At 32.4% G+C, this 18394-nt stretch overlaps 1 protein-coding gene across 2 annotated transcripts in view; it reads left to right on the forward strand.

Moving 5' to 3' along the window:
* The window catches only part of LOC147075297 (multicopper oxidase 3-like), a 135275-nt gene that overhangs the window by 88600 nt on the left and 28281 nt on the right, over window positions 1-18394 (forward strand). For both annotated transcript variants that reach the window (XM_085942706.1, XM_085942705.1), the window contains exon 2: window positions 16605-16696. In XM_085942706.1, coding sequence (XP_085798832.1) covers window positions 16612-16696 — 85 coding nt within the window. In that variant the 5' untranslated portion in view covers window positions 16605-16611. The remainder of the gene's footprint in view (window positions 1-16604; window positions 16697-18394) is intronic.

Here is an 18394-nt window from a genome sequence, read left to right on the forward strand (position 1 = left end):
GGGTGATTTTCTTTAACGCAGAGCATTATCGGCATTCGATCTATTCTTAATAACACTTAAAAGGGGGCCTCGATACGATTCAAACCAGTTATACAATTATTAAATTACTTATACTTAAATCTTCGAAATATGCATATTTCTTACAAACAGAGTAGGCCTATAAGATATAGCCCCACAACACAAACACAAAAAAGTATAACATTGTTATCCTAAATAATAATCAATTTTGGTTAACGGATGTGATTTGTGGTGTTTATTGTGTTTTTTTTTATCGTGGGGCGTCTCAAAGTTAGTTAGTGCGTCGGGCCTCCACGTCTCTAAGCCCGTCAATGATGACGTATATTGAAATATATTGATTATATTTCAAGCATAAATAAAATACTTTTTCTTTATTTAATATCTATGTTTAATTCTAAAACTGATGTTAAAGTGTAGTGTATGGAAAATTTGATAAACCACTTGACTGTCAACTGACTCATATTTTCTGAAATTAAGTACATATATTTAGGGATTGCAATACCGAATGAAAATGTCAATACCAGTTTTTCGGTATTTATAATGAATACCGGTATTTCTTAAACATTAAAAAAGCAGAAGTAGGTGCTTATCAATAAATATAGCTATTAAAATATTTTTAAAATATTATTTTATAGCAAAAACCTACACACATACATTCTACATTAATTATTATGTTGACATTTAAAAATATGTATTGATCATAATTGTAGTGATTTTTTACAAATAATTTGAATATAATATAAAGCCCTCAAAAGTTCATTAAGTGCAAATAAGTCCGGCCGCAGGAAAAGCTTCTTAAATTCAACGCTTGTACAGTCATCAATAATTATTATAGAATAATTGAACATTTTTGTCACAGATGTTTTCTATTTCGAAATAATATTGTGATAATTCATCGCGACAATTACTTAAGGTGACGCATCAGTGAAACGCCAAATAATTTTCAACTGTACGCGCGACGAAATTTTGTACTCGCTTCGCATTCATTGAGAGAACGTCGAGTCAGACACACGTCACTTTGCTGCGTGATGGCGACGGGCCAATTAATTCTAAAATCGTGTAAAGATGACTAAAAACGTTACCCATTTACTTTAAAAAGAAAACATGTCAATGAATATATTATTATTGTTACTAATAGAATAATAAACAGAACATAAAATGGACGTATGTTGGATTTATATGAGAAATAATATTTCGTTTGACAGGCGTCTTTTGCACCCGCGACCCGCAATCCGCACATCGCCTAGCAACGATCTTTTTAGACCGTGCCTCAACTAATGCATGGCCTTAAGTATATAAATATATTTAATGAAATTTGTTTTATTATTTTTTCACCTCTGTTGGATTCACTCAATATATTATTTGCATTTTATCAGCACATAACTTATAATTCATTTTCAAAAATATAAACGATTTCTCTATACCGAAAATTCCGGTATTTTGGATTTTTAAAACTGGTATTGATAAATACTGGAATATCGGTATTGCAATCCCTACATATATTAACAAAATATAGTTCATGTTGGGTATTTTTATATGTGTTTGAATATTAACTAATTATTATTCAAGACTTCAATTTATTCTTCTGCTTCGTTCAGTTTTCACCAGTTATCTTTTCGATCTGATCTTGCCGTGTTGAAGTCGCTAAACCGAGACAATATTGTTCGTAAGTGCAATTTTTTTCATTATTTAGTACGGTATAAAAATACTAAAACGTTGGATTAATTAGACGTGTTGATTATTATGTGTTACAAGATCGCATTGCAAAAGTTTTAGGATGTTTTTTGTGCTGATTATTTTGTTATATTTTTGTTATTTCAGACATAAATTAAATGGTGAATATTTTCTTTGGCAACAACGCCAACATTAGCATTCATGATTCCATATTAACACTTTCGCAGAAACCTAGACAATTAAAGATGAGTTTTCTTTATAGCATTTCTGAGATACGATGCGATAGAATTATTAGTCGAAAAACTGGGCATGTTTTTTTGTTGAGTGGAAAACGTTTGAATAAAATGCTGTCATTCTGTGTAATGACAAATTTACCAAGTTAAGCGGAAGTACACGACAGCAAAGAGCTAGAGACCGAGAAGATTGTATAAAACTAGGAGAGTCCTTCAGCCAGCAAATGGGTCGACTTAGTAGTGATGATGATCATATTATTAAATTCAAGTATATTTAATATGAATTTTAAACGCTGTCATAGTCTATAAAAAGATAATATTAGTCAATTTCGATTAAGTGATTATTATTAGATACTTTTACAGTGTTGCATTTAATTTTTAATATAAATATTCAAATAATGATAAACTGGTTTGCCAAACCAAAAGCGATCCTCATCAATGGCACTAAAAAATAAACGTCAATTGACTATGTATGACGAGATTGCTCGCAGAACCAAACTGCCATGGAGTGCATTTGCGCGCCTGAGTAATATCTTCAAAAGCAATTTCACATTGTGTCAGCGTAAAGTGTTCAACAAATGTGTGCTACCAACGCTTACGACGTATGCGTGTGAAATAATATGGACTCTTAATCCAAGAAAAAATACGAGTAGCGCAACGTGGCACGGAAAGGTGCATACTGGACATAACGCGGAAAGATCATAAAATAAACCAATGGATTAAGAAGCAGACAAGAGTAAGTGATGTGATAAAAGTCAATATACAGATGAAATGGCAATGGGCTGGACAAATATCGCCATACAATGGTACCCAAGAGGCACTAAACGCCTACAGGGACGCCCTAAAACTCGCTCGATAGATGAACTCATAAAGTTACGTGAATTTACGTGGTAGCGAAGAGTGGGGGGAGCTATGGGGAGGCCTTTATCTAGCAGTGTATCGAATCCGGCTTATCGAGGGCTTAGTGTCAAACAACACTATCTACAAAAGTGCAACTTTACAGGAGAGCCAAAAAACGTTATTTTAGATTCTTGTAACTTAACAAGGGAAATGTTTATTTAAAACCTAATGTTAATGTTTTATAATTTATTGTGTATTGTACATTTATCTTGCTTATGATGACGTTAAAATTTATAGGGATAGTCTTAAAAAAATATGAAAACAAGGGTAACTTATGTAGTTAGCGTTAAACTTTACTGACGATTTAATAAGAAATTAGAAAAGATTGACATAACGTTGTTTGACTATCATGTAGCCGTAAATGTAAAATATCGTTATCTCAAAAAAAAAAAAAAAACACTTTTTTGTAGATAACGTTGTCTGACTTTAAGCACTCGTTATGATACTGATGATACCTTTTATGTTGTACCTACCTCATTTAAATTATGCGAAAATCACTGAACTTGTTTCAGGCTTTAATGAAAGATCTGGGCCTAGTGGAAAAAATAAAAATTCTTAAAAATATCCTAAGTACGATCGAGCAAGACAAAGATAGTACCTATGCACAAGGACTTAATTATTATAAGCTTAGGTATAACATCTAGTCTAGATTGAGGCTGTTATCCCAACATGACACTATGCATTAGATCAGCGATACTCAACCTGCGGCCCGCGGGCCGCATGCGGCCCTTTAAGCTTTTATGTGCCGCCCGAAACACATTTATTATCAGGAATTTCGTATATCTTGAGATTCGTTTCGACTTTGACGCACAGATAGTGACACCCGAAGAGGATTGTCATTATGGTCCACATCAGATCTGGTATAAGAGTGTTGCTATTGCACACGATTAATTTAAAAACACGCATAATTTTTAAAATCTCAAAAATGTTTTGTAAAAAAGGGGGGTTTCATGATTTTTTTCTTTACACCAATAGTGATGCGGCCCGCGTTACTTTACAAATGTATGTATTTGGCCCGAAGAAAAAATAAAGGTTGAGGAAAAAAGGTATCATTGTATTAGATAAAACAAAATTTACGTCATGGCTACGTACGTATTTGTAGTGTATTTCCCGATTAGATGGGTCACTCTACTGGGGAGTGTGAGGTAGCTATATGACAGTACTATTTATTATTAAACAATTTGAATTTAACTAATTTCTATACAATTCTCTCAGTAATTAATATATTTATTGATATTGTTGACGCATGATAATTATTATTAATATAATATTATTGGATTATGAAGGAAAGTGAAAACGTATACTTTTACGAACGCTTTAGAAAGTCATTTTGTTTATAGTTTATAGTCAGAAAACCCAAAATCATTACGTACATAATATTATTTATGTGTAATATTTAAAATTTGTTCTTACTCTTTGAACCCCTTTACGTATTATCTTCGGTAACCGGACACAATTTATAGTAACCGAGGTTGAGAAAGTACTGATTTCCATTCTTCTGCCCCGGGGTTGCCGAAAATTAGTCGACAGTGCGTAAGGTTCCTAAGTACACTTTCCTCTACGAAGTTTGAAAGGCAATAAAGTGATTTCCACTGGTGAGATTACACCTATTATAAAAGTCATCTACTGCTTGAACTTCTTTTTCTTGCAGTTTTTCACTGTACGATACGTTGGGGACGATAGTATTTGCCACAATAGATTACTTTTACTATGCCCGATCCTAATAGGATCATTTGGGCCTCCACGGAGGTATGTATTAACAGATTTTTTTTTTTTTACGAAAAATGGATGTCAGCAACTTGCTCAACCTATTAGGTCCATACTCTGACTCATACACAAATTGAAAAACAATATGTGTACTTGCTAGATCCAGGATTCGAACGTGGGACCCACGACGCTATAGGCCGGACGCTTAAGCCGCACGGCCATCGTGGGTGTGACAGCCTATGTCAATTATTTATTATTTACATAGACAAGTGTATGCACCATTTTTTTCATCAATAATCCTACTAAAATATGATGCATACATTTATCCGTAAAGATAATAAATAATTTCAGTAAGTTGTTTCAAAAAACTCTCTCCATAAAAATTTCAAATATATGAGTATGACACAAATTGAAAAACAATATGTGTGTTTGCCAGACCCAGGATTGCCAAACCTGGGACCCACGACGCTTAAGCCGCGCGGCTACTGTGGGTGATTGGGTGATGTGGGTAATATCTGGGCGGTAATGTCCGGGCGGTTTTGGTTCAGACGGTGTTTTCGGGACCCCGGAGGGAGCTTTCGGTAGATAAAGAGGAATTATGACGTTTCTTGGGGGCGGCTAATATCGACTTTGAGTTGTAGTACCGATGATAATTAAAGTTATATTGAATATGTACTTATATTTCCTTAAGATCGAGAAAAAACGGTTATCGTAACTCAATAGTCGGTTAGTAGAAGCTATTCTTCAAGCTTCTAGGTCTCATCATGAGACAAGCCAAGCCATTCAAATCCAAATGTTTTACGTACACTAAATGTGTCGTCAGTATGGAGTATTCTTGAATATGGGTCCATTATCTAGAGTCCATATGAGGTTTCCTATAAGCTTTTTTTAGAGCGTGTTCAGAAGAAATTTCTTCGACATCTTTGTTTTAATGTATACATAATTATTTTCCTTTTGACGGTTTCTCAAACGAGTATTTTCCGACTAACTTTCTTCAAGGCATGCTCGCCTTTCATTCTCTTGAAGCTTGTAGGTCACTTCTGCTCTTAAAGCATTTTTCTGTGCTCTCACGTGGTATAGTTTCCAATCACGATATTCTGGAAAATTTGAATTTTTATGCACTCGCCAATTACATGCGTGGTTGCCATGACATATTTTGGGTGAAAGCTGTTTCCTCATGTCAGGCTTACCAGGCACCAATAGCGAGGGCTGTGCGGCTGGTCAATGCACTCTCTAGAGATGTAAACATTTTTAGCGATGCATTATGTATTTTGTTTTTAAAATTATATTTTATCGTTTAATTTGTATTTTTTTAAATTACCTACCTATTGTTTTTTTTTTTAAATTGTATATCTTTTCGATAAAATTGTTTTTTCTTTAGTTGATTTACCTGTATTTTTTATTATAAATGTCATGTTGTGAACGTCTTGAAATAATAATTTGTTATGTGCTCAATGTGTCGTTCTTAATTAAATATATTATTATATTTTAATATAATATTACATTTTAACAGCGCCTCTCTTGCTGCTGTTAAAATATAGCACTTATTGCAACAATACAACCAACTTATTGTAATTGTTACAATACGTGCTAATACTTTGATACAAACCAACTCTAAGTTTGATAATATCTATCACTTTATCACTTTAGCGGTCGATAAGTATAGAATAGACCCACTGTGGTATGCAAAAGATTCATATTGCATTAACATTTAATAAATACAGATATTTGACTTTATTATTATACCTTTTTTTTTTTTTTATTTGTAATCAAATAAATAGCCGTATTCTCTAAAAAATCAATGTTAAAATAACTTCATGTTTTAGGGTACATGTTAAATATTTTAAAATATCGAATAAGCAATGACGAGTTCCACGCCGTGGCATACGCTGATGTAGATAGTTAGCGCAAATTAGACAGGTGGAGTAGGTATGAAAATTCTCGAGTTTACTAACCGTGAGATCCAGTTTTCAAGTTCAAATTATCGTTCTACAAGTTAAAAGCGGTGTTTTTTTGTTATTATTTATTGCCTAAGTATGGTTTATGCTTCTTTGGTCATCTCGGCTTTTATTGTGGTTTATGCTTGCGTATTATACATATTCTAGTTATTTATCGGTTTTTTCAATCTACATAATAATTAACCACCGATGGAATTGTCTGCAATATATATATACCTACATGTTTGAATTATTAATAAAGACTATAATTATATTCAGAAACTCAGACATAAACCAATTAGTTTTGTTTTTTAGAAACATTTGTGTATGCACCGAATGGGACTACAAATTAAGGTAGTGGTTCAATTATTAATAAAGTGAAAATCTCTAAAGAATATGTAACTGAAGTGTTAATTTAAATTCTGTTAATATTGGTGATCATCTTTTGTAATTTTGAATTAATGTATTAACAATTAATAGAAATCCATAAAGTCTGAGAGAGACTTCATGATTTTAAAGCGCGAAATACATTATGGTGCATGTCGCGGACTATCACGATGTCGGCGAGAAATTTAGTCTATGGTATCGTCATTCTGCAAAATGTGACAGGCATGTAAAAATGATAAAAAACGTTCAAAACGTCATACAGGTGTAGATGCAGTGCGGTTCAACGTGAGGTGACCTCATTATTGTTTTGGTGATTTCGGCAGATTTTGCTAACTGACTTTGTTCGTCTCATTTAGCGCTGACAACTGTGCGACTGTCGCGTGGCTATGGCCATTAGATACTATTAGCATGATAATTAAATCTGGTAATTAACTAGTAATTAACTGGTCAGCAGTGAATGTGTTTTAAAGGTTCAAAATGTGCTACGGGATGGGAGCATCAGTCTGATAACATTTTAAACACCAATAAAAACGACATTACACACTTTTTCCCGTAGCGGCAGTTTACTGTGACGTCACGTGATAGTCCGCGACATGCACCATAATGTATTTCGCGCTTAAGGGTCTCAAGTTTCATCTAAATTATACGTATATACGTTTATATTCGTCATCATCATCCGCCTGCATATATCTACTGCTAGATAAAGGCCTCTCTAAGCTGATTCCACTTCTCTCGGTCCTGTGCGTTGCGTTGGCACGTACTCCCGCAGAACTTTATCATTTGATCGATTCAGCGGCCTCTATGTCTACCTTGTGGATGTTTTTTACCTCTTGCTTACAATAAATGCAAAGATCATTCAGCAATGCGTAATATACAAATTAAATTATTATCTATGTTCTGTGATCTCAATTTATCTCATATTATCTATGGTACTGCCAATACTGATGGTATAATATTCGAACGTTCGTTAGTTCACTCGTTCACTCTATCATTCCACACCTTTACTTACACGATGAATATTACTGTCAATACTTTATGATAGGTACTGACAGTAATAATACTGCTGTAAGAGTCGATTTACATGCAAATAATAAACAATTGACGATAAATATCACACGGCGAAAGGTTCAGGAAAAGTATCACTTTATATTTTTATTTATCATACTGCCGGAAGATTTATAATATATATATATATATATAAGTATATGTGGTTTGTGGTCAATATATGACAAGTAAAAAACTGATAATTTTCACTATAAGACCTTGGATTATTTCTGTAAACCGAGAAGAGAAACGACAATAGTACAGTATATGAAAGAAATCATCAAAATAATACTGTCATTATTTCAATAATAATTAATACAATCGACTGACGGTACTTTGTGGATATTTTAATTTGTATTCTAATGGATTTAAATTTTGATTCCATTTGAATAGTTGTTAGCCACTACTTAACAGTTGGTAAGTAAGTTTAATCTTTTTTTTCCGACCATGTCCGATCCTAATAGGATCATATCGTCGCCCCAAAAGCAAAAGGGCACATGTGCAATTTTGACGGTTTTGAGTTATGAATGCAGTTTTCTTCGTATTTTTTTTTCTCTACATTATGGGCAAAACGGCATTTATGAAGCGAAAACCATGAATTCACAATTGAGCAAAGAAAATAAAGGTTACTTGTGTATTTGTAAACTGATCTTCATTTAATGTAAGTATAGGAAAAAGGTAACATGTACACGATTTTAGGAACTATGTGCAATGTTTACAAAAATAATAAAGGAGAAAGGTAACAAGTGTAATTATTTAAAAGTGAGTAAGGGCCTTTGTACAAAAAAAAAATTCGTTGCAGAAAAAGGGCACTGAAAATTTTGAAAAATTTAAAAACATATTGGCAGCGGACAAAGAGGCCCAAATAAATATGTTGGAAGATCACAATAAGCGAAAAGTGGACGCTCGCAAATCAAAAGATGAAAATAAAGCTATTCATAAAATGCATATAGGAAAAAGGTAACATGTGACTTAAAACCTATTAAAAAACAAAAATTGACAAATTATAAAAAAAAAATAAAAATTGCAATTCAATCTTGAGTAATTAAGTCACATGTGTTTCAAATTTGATTTCAAAATATTAAGTAATAACCTCTCCACGATTTTTTTTCACTCCATAAACACTTACAATGCGTTTTTCTCAAAACTCAATTTATGCACAAGTGCCCTTTTTTTTTGGGGCGACGATATGGGCCTCCACAGAGTTTTATTAACAGATTTTGTTTTTTGAACACTTGCTCAACTTATTAGGTCCACACCCTGACTCACACACAAATTGAAAAACAATACATGTACTAGCCAGACCCAGGATTCGAACCTGGGACCCACGGCGTTATAGTCCAACGCTTAAGCCACGCGGCCACCGTGGGTGTTTAATGTTTAAAGATTAATCTTAGCCAGTTGTATATTTACCATAGGTGCATATGCATAGCAGGGTTGAGGTAGGTCGATATTCGACATAAATAGTGCACACTAGAGTTTGTCAGTCATACTTATTTGTTTTCATTGAACTAAGAATACAATTTGCAGATTGTGCTGGTTAGTTTAGAAAATTCAATTAAACCCTGCCTATACCAAACCATAATGGTGTAGGTATGCTATGGACGATCCGGCAAAAATAGTGCACACTTTTTCAGTCATACTTAATTTGTTTTCGTTGAATTAAGAATACATATTATTGTAGATGCTGAAGGTTAGTTTTTTTAATTCATTAAGCCCTGCCCAAACCAAACCATAATCGATAAAAATATTCTTTTATCTATAAAATATTTAAAATTATGTATGGTTTAATGGTATAATTTTAGATATTTTATAGATAAACGAATATATTTTGACATGAGATTATCTACTGTGAGATTATCTACTGTGGGTTAGGTTAGGCAGAGTTTAATTGAAATAAAAAAAATAACAAACACTATCTAGACATTGTAGACTTAGTTCAATGAAAACAAATACGTTTGACTGACAAAATTTTGTGTGCACTATTTAAGACGTATCACAACACTAACAGTGCCACTGATGCATAGTGTCTAAAGATGCCGAAAAGCAAAATCGATTAAAATGAAACAAAATAAACTTAAAATCATTTGACAACTTTGGATTTAACAAATTGAACCATCTATGTTCATCTACATTGTGGAGTATAACTGGTTTTTACAACATTAATTTGTGAAGCTATCTATGACCAATGGTTTTAGTGGCTGAGTCTTTGATAAGTCTCCACAATCGGTGTGTCAGAGTATTATATTATTAAGTATATAATGATATTTTTCCTATATGTCTGCAGAATCTACATAATATACCTAATAATATACACAATTTTCGTAATCAATATTTAAAAACCGGTATTTTAACATGGATTTTCCCGCATAGTACTCATGTGAGTCAAATATAGTCAAATGAAATCAATACACCTGACAAGCACGTATTCAAATTAAGTGAATTTACTGGCATTATATTGGGAAATTAAATAATTACTTCACTTGTTATTAATGATTTTTTTTGTGTTGATACTATTTTCACAATAATTGTATTGTGTAATTAATCTGGTTTTAAATTAAACCAGTTATTTAAGAATGTGGTATTATTTTTTATATCACCCTACGGTGGCCCTACGAAGGGGAAGCGTCGGCCTATAGCGTCGTAGGTCATAGGTTCGAATCCTGGGTCTGGCAAGTTCACGTCATATTGTTTTTCAATTTGTGTATGAGTCAGAGTATGGACCTAATAGGTTGAGCAAGTGGCTGACATCCATTTTTCGTAAAAACTAAATCTGCTAATACAAACATCCACTCTGTGAAGGCCCATGTGATCTTATTACATCGGACATGGTCAAGGAAGAAGATTATTTATTACAATAATTATGTACACGTAATACCTATGTTATTACCGGATAATGTGAAGCAGCATTCCGCAATTGAAATTAAAATAATATCAAAGGGAAGACAATGTACCAGAATAAATTATTCATAAAAATATACAGGATTAACTATTAAAATAATATTGAAACTAAAACGTAGCACAGGTCTGCAAATTGTTTGTTTTCTATAATATTGATTTTAAATATTATGCTTTCACGATTTTTTTAAAAATCCATGTCTTTATAAATAAATTAAGTTTTTCTTCTACATACATGAAACTAGTCTTGATGATTATTTAATTATATAAATTCAGTAAAAATATTATCCCTACGTATCGAATTATAGCTTATTCCATCACGTTATACTTCAATGAAACTGCAAATAATTTTCAACTATAGGTGTGACGAAATTTTGGACTCGCTGCCAATCGGAGAGCGAAAGTCGAGCTGTGAACACGTAAATTTGTTTTGTGATGGCGTCGGGGGAATTAATTCTTAAATCATGCAAAGATGACTAAAAAAACGTTACCCATTTACTTGAAAAAGAAAACATGTCAATGAATATATTATTATTATTACTAATATAACAATAAACATAACATTAAATGGACGCATGTTGAATTTTTGTGACAAATTATATTTTGTTCTGCACGCGTCGTGTAGTCACAATCGTTTTAGACCGTGCCCCAGCTGAAGTTATAGCCCTAATGTATTTGAAGAAATTTGATAATTTTCCGATAGATACCCTTTTATTTAATGTTGATGATTTATGTAAATATGTGGTATTATGAATTATTTAATGTATTTTTGCCTGCATATCATACAACACCTCACGAGTGACAGATGTCAAATAAATAGATACTTATAGAAAATAGAAAATATCAATTAAGTTGGTAAATATAGTATTGGATATCTACCGATTATCTACGCAAATACGAACAATTTTAGGTATATCTTTCAGGGAAGACGTAAAATGTCATGGTGGACACGTTTTCATAAATATTTTGGCAATCAAGTGATAATAATATTATCTAACAATAATTAATCGAATTGCATTTATTGAGACTATTGAGAGGAAATGCCACTCGTGTCGTTATAGGTCCTTTCTCTACCTTGACACAAATTTTCAATGTCCAAAATGTATGCCAAAAAACGTTTTTTAAAACAAACTGTAATCATTACCCGATATGCAATATCCGCCCGTTACAGTCTACTAAGCAGAAAAAAATATATTCCTAATAAAATGTACTTAATTCACTTTTACAACGGATTTAGGATGTATTGCCAATTGAACAGCTGATTTTAGATATGACTATAATATGACAGTAGCTAAGGGTGGAGGTAGGCTGTTAAGATCCGCCATAACTAGTGCACAATAAACTTGTTGTAGAACTAAGACTACAATTTACAGATGGTGTTGGTTAGTTTTTTTAAATCAATTAAACCCTGCCGAAGGCAAACCACAATAGTTTTGGTATATTTTTGGCGATACAACAAAATTGTGCACACTTTTTCAGTTATACTTATTTGTTTTCGTTGGATTAAGAACACTCATATTACACATATTGTTGATTCATTTTTTTTAATTCATCAACCCCTACCTAAAGCAAACTATAATAGATAAAAAAATATTATTCTATCTATGAAATATCAAAAGTAATGTATGATTTAATTTCATAATTTTATTTTCTTTTATAGTGTTAACTATCAATTCATGGTGGAACTGCATTGTATTATTTGATTAATTATTTGTTTAATTAAATTAAACACAATTTTATAGTACTTATTCCACTTTATTAATAACATTTTTTACCGGTTTCGTCCTCTTCAGTTGATAATGTTCCTAATGCTATATTCGTATTTGATCGAATTGATAAATTTATTTGGGACACCTCAGAAATATTAAAATACGAGAATCTACGAGGGGTATTCATCATATTATCTACCACATGAGAAAAACAATGACAGGTCGAAACTTATTGTTCGAAACCCGAATATTTCAAACTAAACTATTTTTATCAGATCTTGGATGTATATGTGATTGATACCATTTCGACCACTGCACTAGTGTTTTACTGCTTTATTTAGTGTTAAAAATAGTATTATATATTGATACCTCATAGTCCCGTCCCGACACGATTTAGGGCGGGTTGGTGGTACCTTTATATATTTATATATAAAGCCTATAACATAACGACTCAAAGAGCTGATATAATATACCTATTTGTATAAAATATAATGAGGTAGATAATATAATGAACGCCCCTCGTGTATACCTGTTATAGAGCATTGACAGCTAACCACAGATTTAAACGTTGTGTAAATTTGGTTATCAATTTTTGAAAGATATTATATTTATATGTACATACTATGAACCGGATGTTTAATCCCACTTCCGATCATGAACATCACCTCTATCGGGACACATAATTTACGTATTACAAATTAATCCTATAATCTACTTATTATCAGGTTGGAACAACGCTCAAATTCGGTGGCAGATGTTGCGCTACGCCATATGTTATACAATATAAATTACAGATTCTAGATCATCTAATTACCATTAGTACGAAATACTTATTTCTGCTTGTATTTTTAATGGTCCAGGATTAGCATCTTGCTCTCTTTTGCCAAACGACTAGCGCATCTACTACATCGGGGTTTATTTGCCTTTTAAGCCACGGCCCATATTAGTGTACCTACTACTAGTTTTTGTTTAACTCAAGAAAATAACCTTTTAAATTTAAATCAAGAACTTTTTTTTAGTTTTCCTTCGATATTTTCCAGCCGCACGAGTTTCCGGGAACATTTTTTTTCCATTCAAAATCAAAATCGAGAGCTTTTTTTAGGTCCTTTCCCAAAAGAAAATCTACAAAGTCAAAAATGTGACTGTAACTTCATTTCGAAAATACGGCTTTCTTCTCAAATGATCCTTTATTAGGTAGTATTTTAATAAACAATTTTAGATACGAGTACATTGCTATTAAAATTAATAAAATGTATTCCATGGATATATTCCAGTGTAATAAATATAATACGTATAATTTTTCATATACAGCAGTTACGTGCTTGAATCCCGTTTCACACATAAACACTTTAATGTTGAAAACCTTAGAGGTGAAAATCTAATTTATTTATATATATATATTGTATTCACACTTTTCTACTGATTAATAACTTTTATATAATACTGTTTTAATAATATTTCTTTATTTCTAAATGTCATGTTGTGAACGTCTTAAATTAATTATTTGTAATGTAATGTAATGTTAAAGAAAAAAAAATTAAAGTACACGTAACCTATTTTTTTTTTAATAAAATGTTACTTGTACTAGTTTAATACACTCCACCTCACTTATTATATAAATCTTTCTTTGGTGTAAGAACAGGATGACTCAGTGACGTCCCTTGGGGGTAGGCAGATTGAGCGTTGCTTGGGGGCGGCAGTTACTCGAAGGGCGGCAAATCGAGGAGAATCATTAACTATATATAGGAATAGGTATCTAATCTTAGTAATAACGGAAATATCTTTCCATTAAAAAATTCAGCTCACTGGTTGGAAACAAAATGTATTAATTAGCATAAAAGGTTTAAAAAGACTGTATTTTTTCGTCAGGTTTGCGATGCCTAGTTTACTTCCATTGTCTTTGGACATCACTCCTTGATTACCAGCAATGACACGTGCAGATTTGCGAATTATATTTGAATTATAAGTAGGTACATACTTAGGTACCTAATTAATTTATCAAAATATTTTTGCCAGTCATTCGCGAATTTTGAAAATTGTCAGGTGTATTTTTAAATATATCTGAAACCGTGGACTCGCAATATTGTCTATTGAAGTAGAGATGACATTTAAATTAAATTTTGTGGTACATATTTTGTTAATAATGTATTTCTTAGATGTTGAAGTCATGAAAGGATAATAAAAAATACTGTATAATGGGGTGGCATTTTCACGCTGCCTAGGGGCGGCATTTTGTCTAGGGACGTCACTGGGATGACTTTTTAGTATTAAAATTATTCTGTAATTTTCCTAAAAAATATACGTTCAACTCGTTTTAAAATATTAAATGTCATTGAAAATCGTACAATTAACCAATCGGTATTTTTATTATTTTACATCGCTTGCGCATAGGGTAATAATTATTAATAGTCAACGTAAAACTTGTTTGGCGGACATTCCCTAATCGTAATATCCTATTATATTTAGTGGTCAAAATACGTCTACCTATTACCACAACAGATTAATTAAATATTTACCTACAATGACCTTCGAATAATAAATATTATTTACTATTAACAGGAAAATAATAATATAATTAGTTGGTAATATTATGCCTCATCAATTTTGTCACATTAATTTCATTAGACCATGGCTTTTCAAAGTATTTTCTGGCCCTAGAAACAGTAGGAGGGCGTTGAGGAACAAGTGGGTTATATAATAAGAAGTGAAAAATGGTCGCATTAACATTTTGTCTATTATCATATTATGTCGTGTCTGGGAACTTGTTCCACAGTTGAAACAGTTCGCCGTGTCATACTTCACCGTGAAATATTGTATAGGAAATATTATATGGCCGTATACTAAAGAGAAGAATAAAGTTGGAGACTGTATAGTATACGGTTATCTCTTTCTGATAAGAAAGCTCACGGCGAACTGTGCCACGGTGAAATGTTTTACGTATAATTTACATGTTACCATATTTTATAACACCAAATTTGGTATAATTGAGATATTACCATGTTGAAAAGTAATTGTTCCGTATTATATGATAAATGCTTAGCTGTAAATCATAATGTATTTAGTAACAAAGGATAACTTTAAAAAAACTGTTCTGGAGATCAAAAAAAACTAGAAAGTAGACAAAATACCTGACCATTTACATATCATATGCAGTTCGCCGTATCACACTTCACCGTGAAATGTTGTATCGGAAATATATGGCCAAATATTAAAGACCATCCATCCTCTTTGGGTCGTATAGTACTGACATAAAATTCATGTCTAAATAAAACGGTACTTGTCGGTTTACACTTTACAGGAAGCCAGCAGCAGACAAATTTTGAAAATAGCCGATATACTGGATTATTTGTTAGGTTAGGTTAGGTTTTCGTACTCGAATTCATGAATTTTGCCAAAATCAGCTATGAAAATTACATTAATGTTCTTATTGAATCTAATAAAATTGGAGACTGTATAGTATACGGGTATCTCTTTATGATAAGAAAGCTGATGGCGAACTGTGCCACGGTGAAATGTTTTACGTACAATTTACATTTTTAATTATGTATGAATTACGTGGTATTTTACAACGTTTTTATTAGGTAGTATTCTTATTTGTCCGGTGGTTGTTTGACCGGTACAAATCTTACAAACGATTTTTAACTAACTTCCCGACTAGCTAGACATTTGAAACTTTTAGAATATATCAGAAGACGATGCCAATGCATTTTTTTAATACTTTTAATACGTGATATATAAAAAGTTCTTTTTATCTTGTAATTATTTTTATTATTTATAAAAGTTACGCAATGCATTTCGGTCTAATTATAAACCGTCATGCGGTTCAATTTTTTTTTTAGATAAAATGTGTTTTTAGAATAATTGTTTTTATAACACTGAAAATGTACTGCAATTATAGTAATACGTCAATAGACAATAATATTATGTTCAAATTGAATGACATGCTAAAGTATGCAGGTACATTACATTTACAATAAATCGTTATTTTTTTAAAATTAAATATTGTATTAATTTAATTTGTCTATTTGTAATGTACCTATTCTGCCAATTGTTCAATAAAAAAATGTTTAATTAAAATTCTTTTTATGTTGTTTCAGGAGAGACATGACGACGACCATGGCATTGAACCTGCGATCTTTGGCTTGCTGTGCATTTATTTTGACGACTGTGCTCTCTGTACAAGACAGTGGTAAGTGAAAATTACAATAATAATTAGATATAAAGCTACCCATTGAAGCCGCGCAGCTCAACGCTGCAGGATCGGATTAGTATTGGTGTACCTAAATACTTTTACGGCGACCGTTTCAGATAATATAATAAAAAGATTTTCTGGAAAATATGTAAATTACTTCACGTTATGGCATCGGAGCATACTAGATCTCGCTATTTTACTTCGGCTTTTTCTTGCCATGCCCTATCTATGCGCAGTGCGGTTTTAGTGGCAACGCCGCAGGGGCAGGGACATCCATGATAACGGAATTAAAATTAAAATTAAAATTGATTTATTTAGATATACTTAGTGTACTTTAGAAATTAAAAATTGAAGACGTTCACAACATTACATGAAAAATAAAGAAATAGAAGCAATATTAGTAGAAGTACGCCGTTTTTTGAATATCGAAACATCCAAAAAGATTCGGGAAGTACGCAAGATGAAGTCCAATATTTGTAGCGCCTTTTTACAAGACGTGGTAACCATAATGTCCACTAAATGTCAGTTTACTGTCAAACATAATGCCAAGATCCCTTACAGTTGATAATATTCGCAAGAGAACTCTGCCATGCATCGAATATTGGAAAAAGTGTCTGAATATGTGCGGGTATCGAGTATCTAGATATTATATTATATCTCGGCTACATGGAGTATATTTTTGTAATCACATCCATCATCAAGGGTTGATCTGCTTAGCTTAGTTCACCTAGCCTGCTTGATCATTATTTTCTTGAAATTCACACGTCTTGATGGTGTGTCATATGTAGTTTTTCTCAAGGTACCTATTCCCAGAGAAAAAAATCACACACGCCTCTTGTCAGTGGGGCTTGACGACTTTCTAGGTGGTGGGGTTTAGTCATTAATAATTTTATTAAATATACAAATAAATATACGCCCACGGTGGCCATGCGGCTTAAGCGTTGGACTATAACGCCGTGGGTCGCAGGCTTGAATCCTGGGTCTGGCAAGTACACAAATTGTTTTTCAATTTGTGTTTGAGTCAGGGTATGGACCTAATATGTTGAGCAAGTGGCTGACATCCATTTCTCGTAAAAAAAATAATCTGTTAATACAATCCTCTACTCTGTGGAGGCCCACATGATCCTATGAGGATCGGACATGGTCGAAAAAAAAATACACACCTAGCTACTTTCTCATATTATACATTATGTACCAGATAATTACTAATTAATTACCACAATTAAATATCATGCTAATTATATAAAATGCCAAAAATATTAACTTAATTAATAATGACAATAATCAGTAGGTACATATAGACTTGCCATTATCGGTTTTGATGAACGACATACAGCGAGCTTTTTTACTCAACTAGGGGTTATTTAAATCGCTCCCCTGTATGCGGGAATGGGACGATTTGGCACCGCGAACTGGCCTCCGCCGATTGGCCTCCGGTGAAATAGAGCCTATTTAATCCAATTAATTAATTTAATACCGCGTAATCATTTTTATGTTATTCATAATATTTAACAATAGTTGCTTTATTTGTACAATAATAATAAATATCTCTCTTAATAAGTAGTTAATTTAATCATGTAATGACGTTGATATTATATTATTTAAATAATAATAAAATTATCTGAGGTGTATTTTTAACATGATATGGATGTGGGAATGATCCCTACAAACCCTAAGCGATGGTGCCCACAGACG

Source organism: Rhyacophila brunnea, unplaced genomic scaffold (assembly GCF_057557595.1).
Source record: "Rhyacophila brunnea isolate RB1 unplaced genomic scaffold, BYU_Rbru_1.0 scaffold_15, whole genome shotgun sequence".
NCBI classification, from domain to species: Eukaryota; Metazoa; Arthropoda; class Insecta; order Trichoptera; family Rhyacophilidae; genus Rhyacophila; species Rhyacophila brunnea.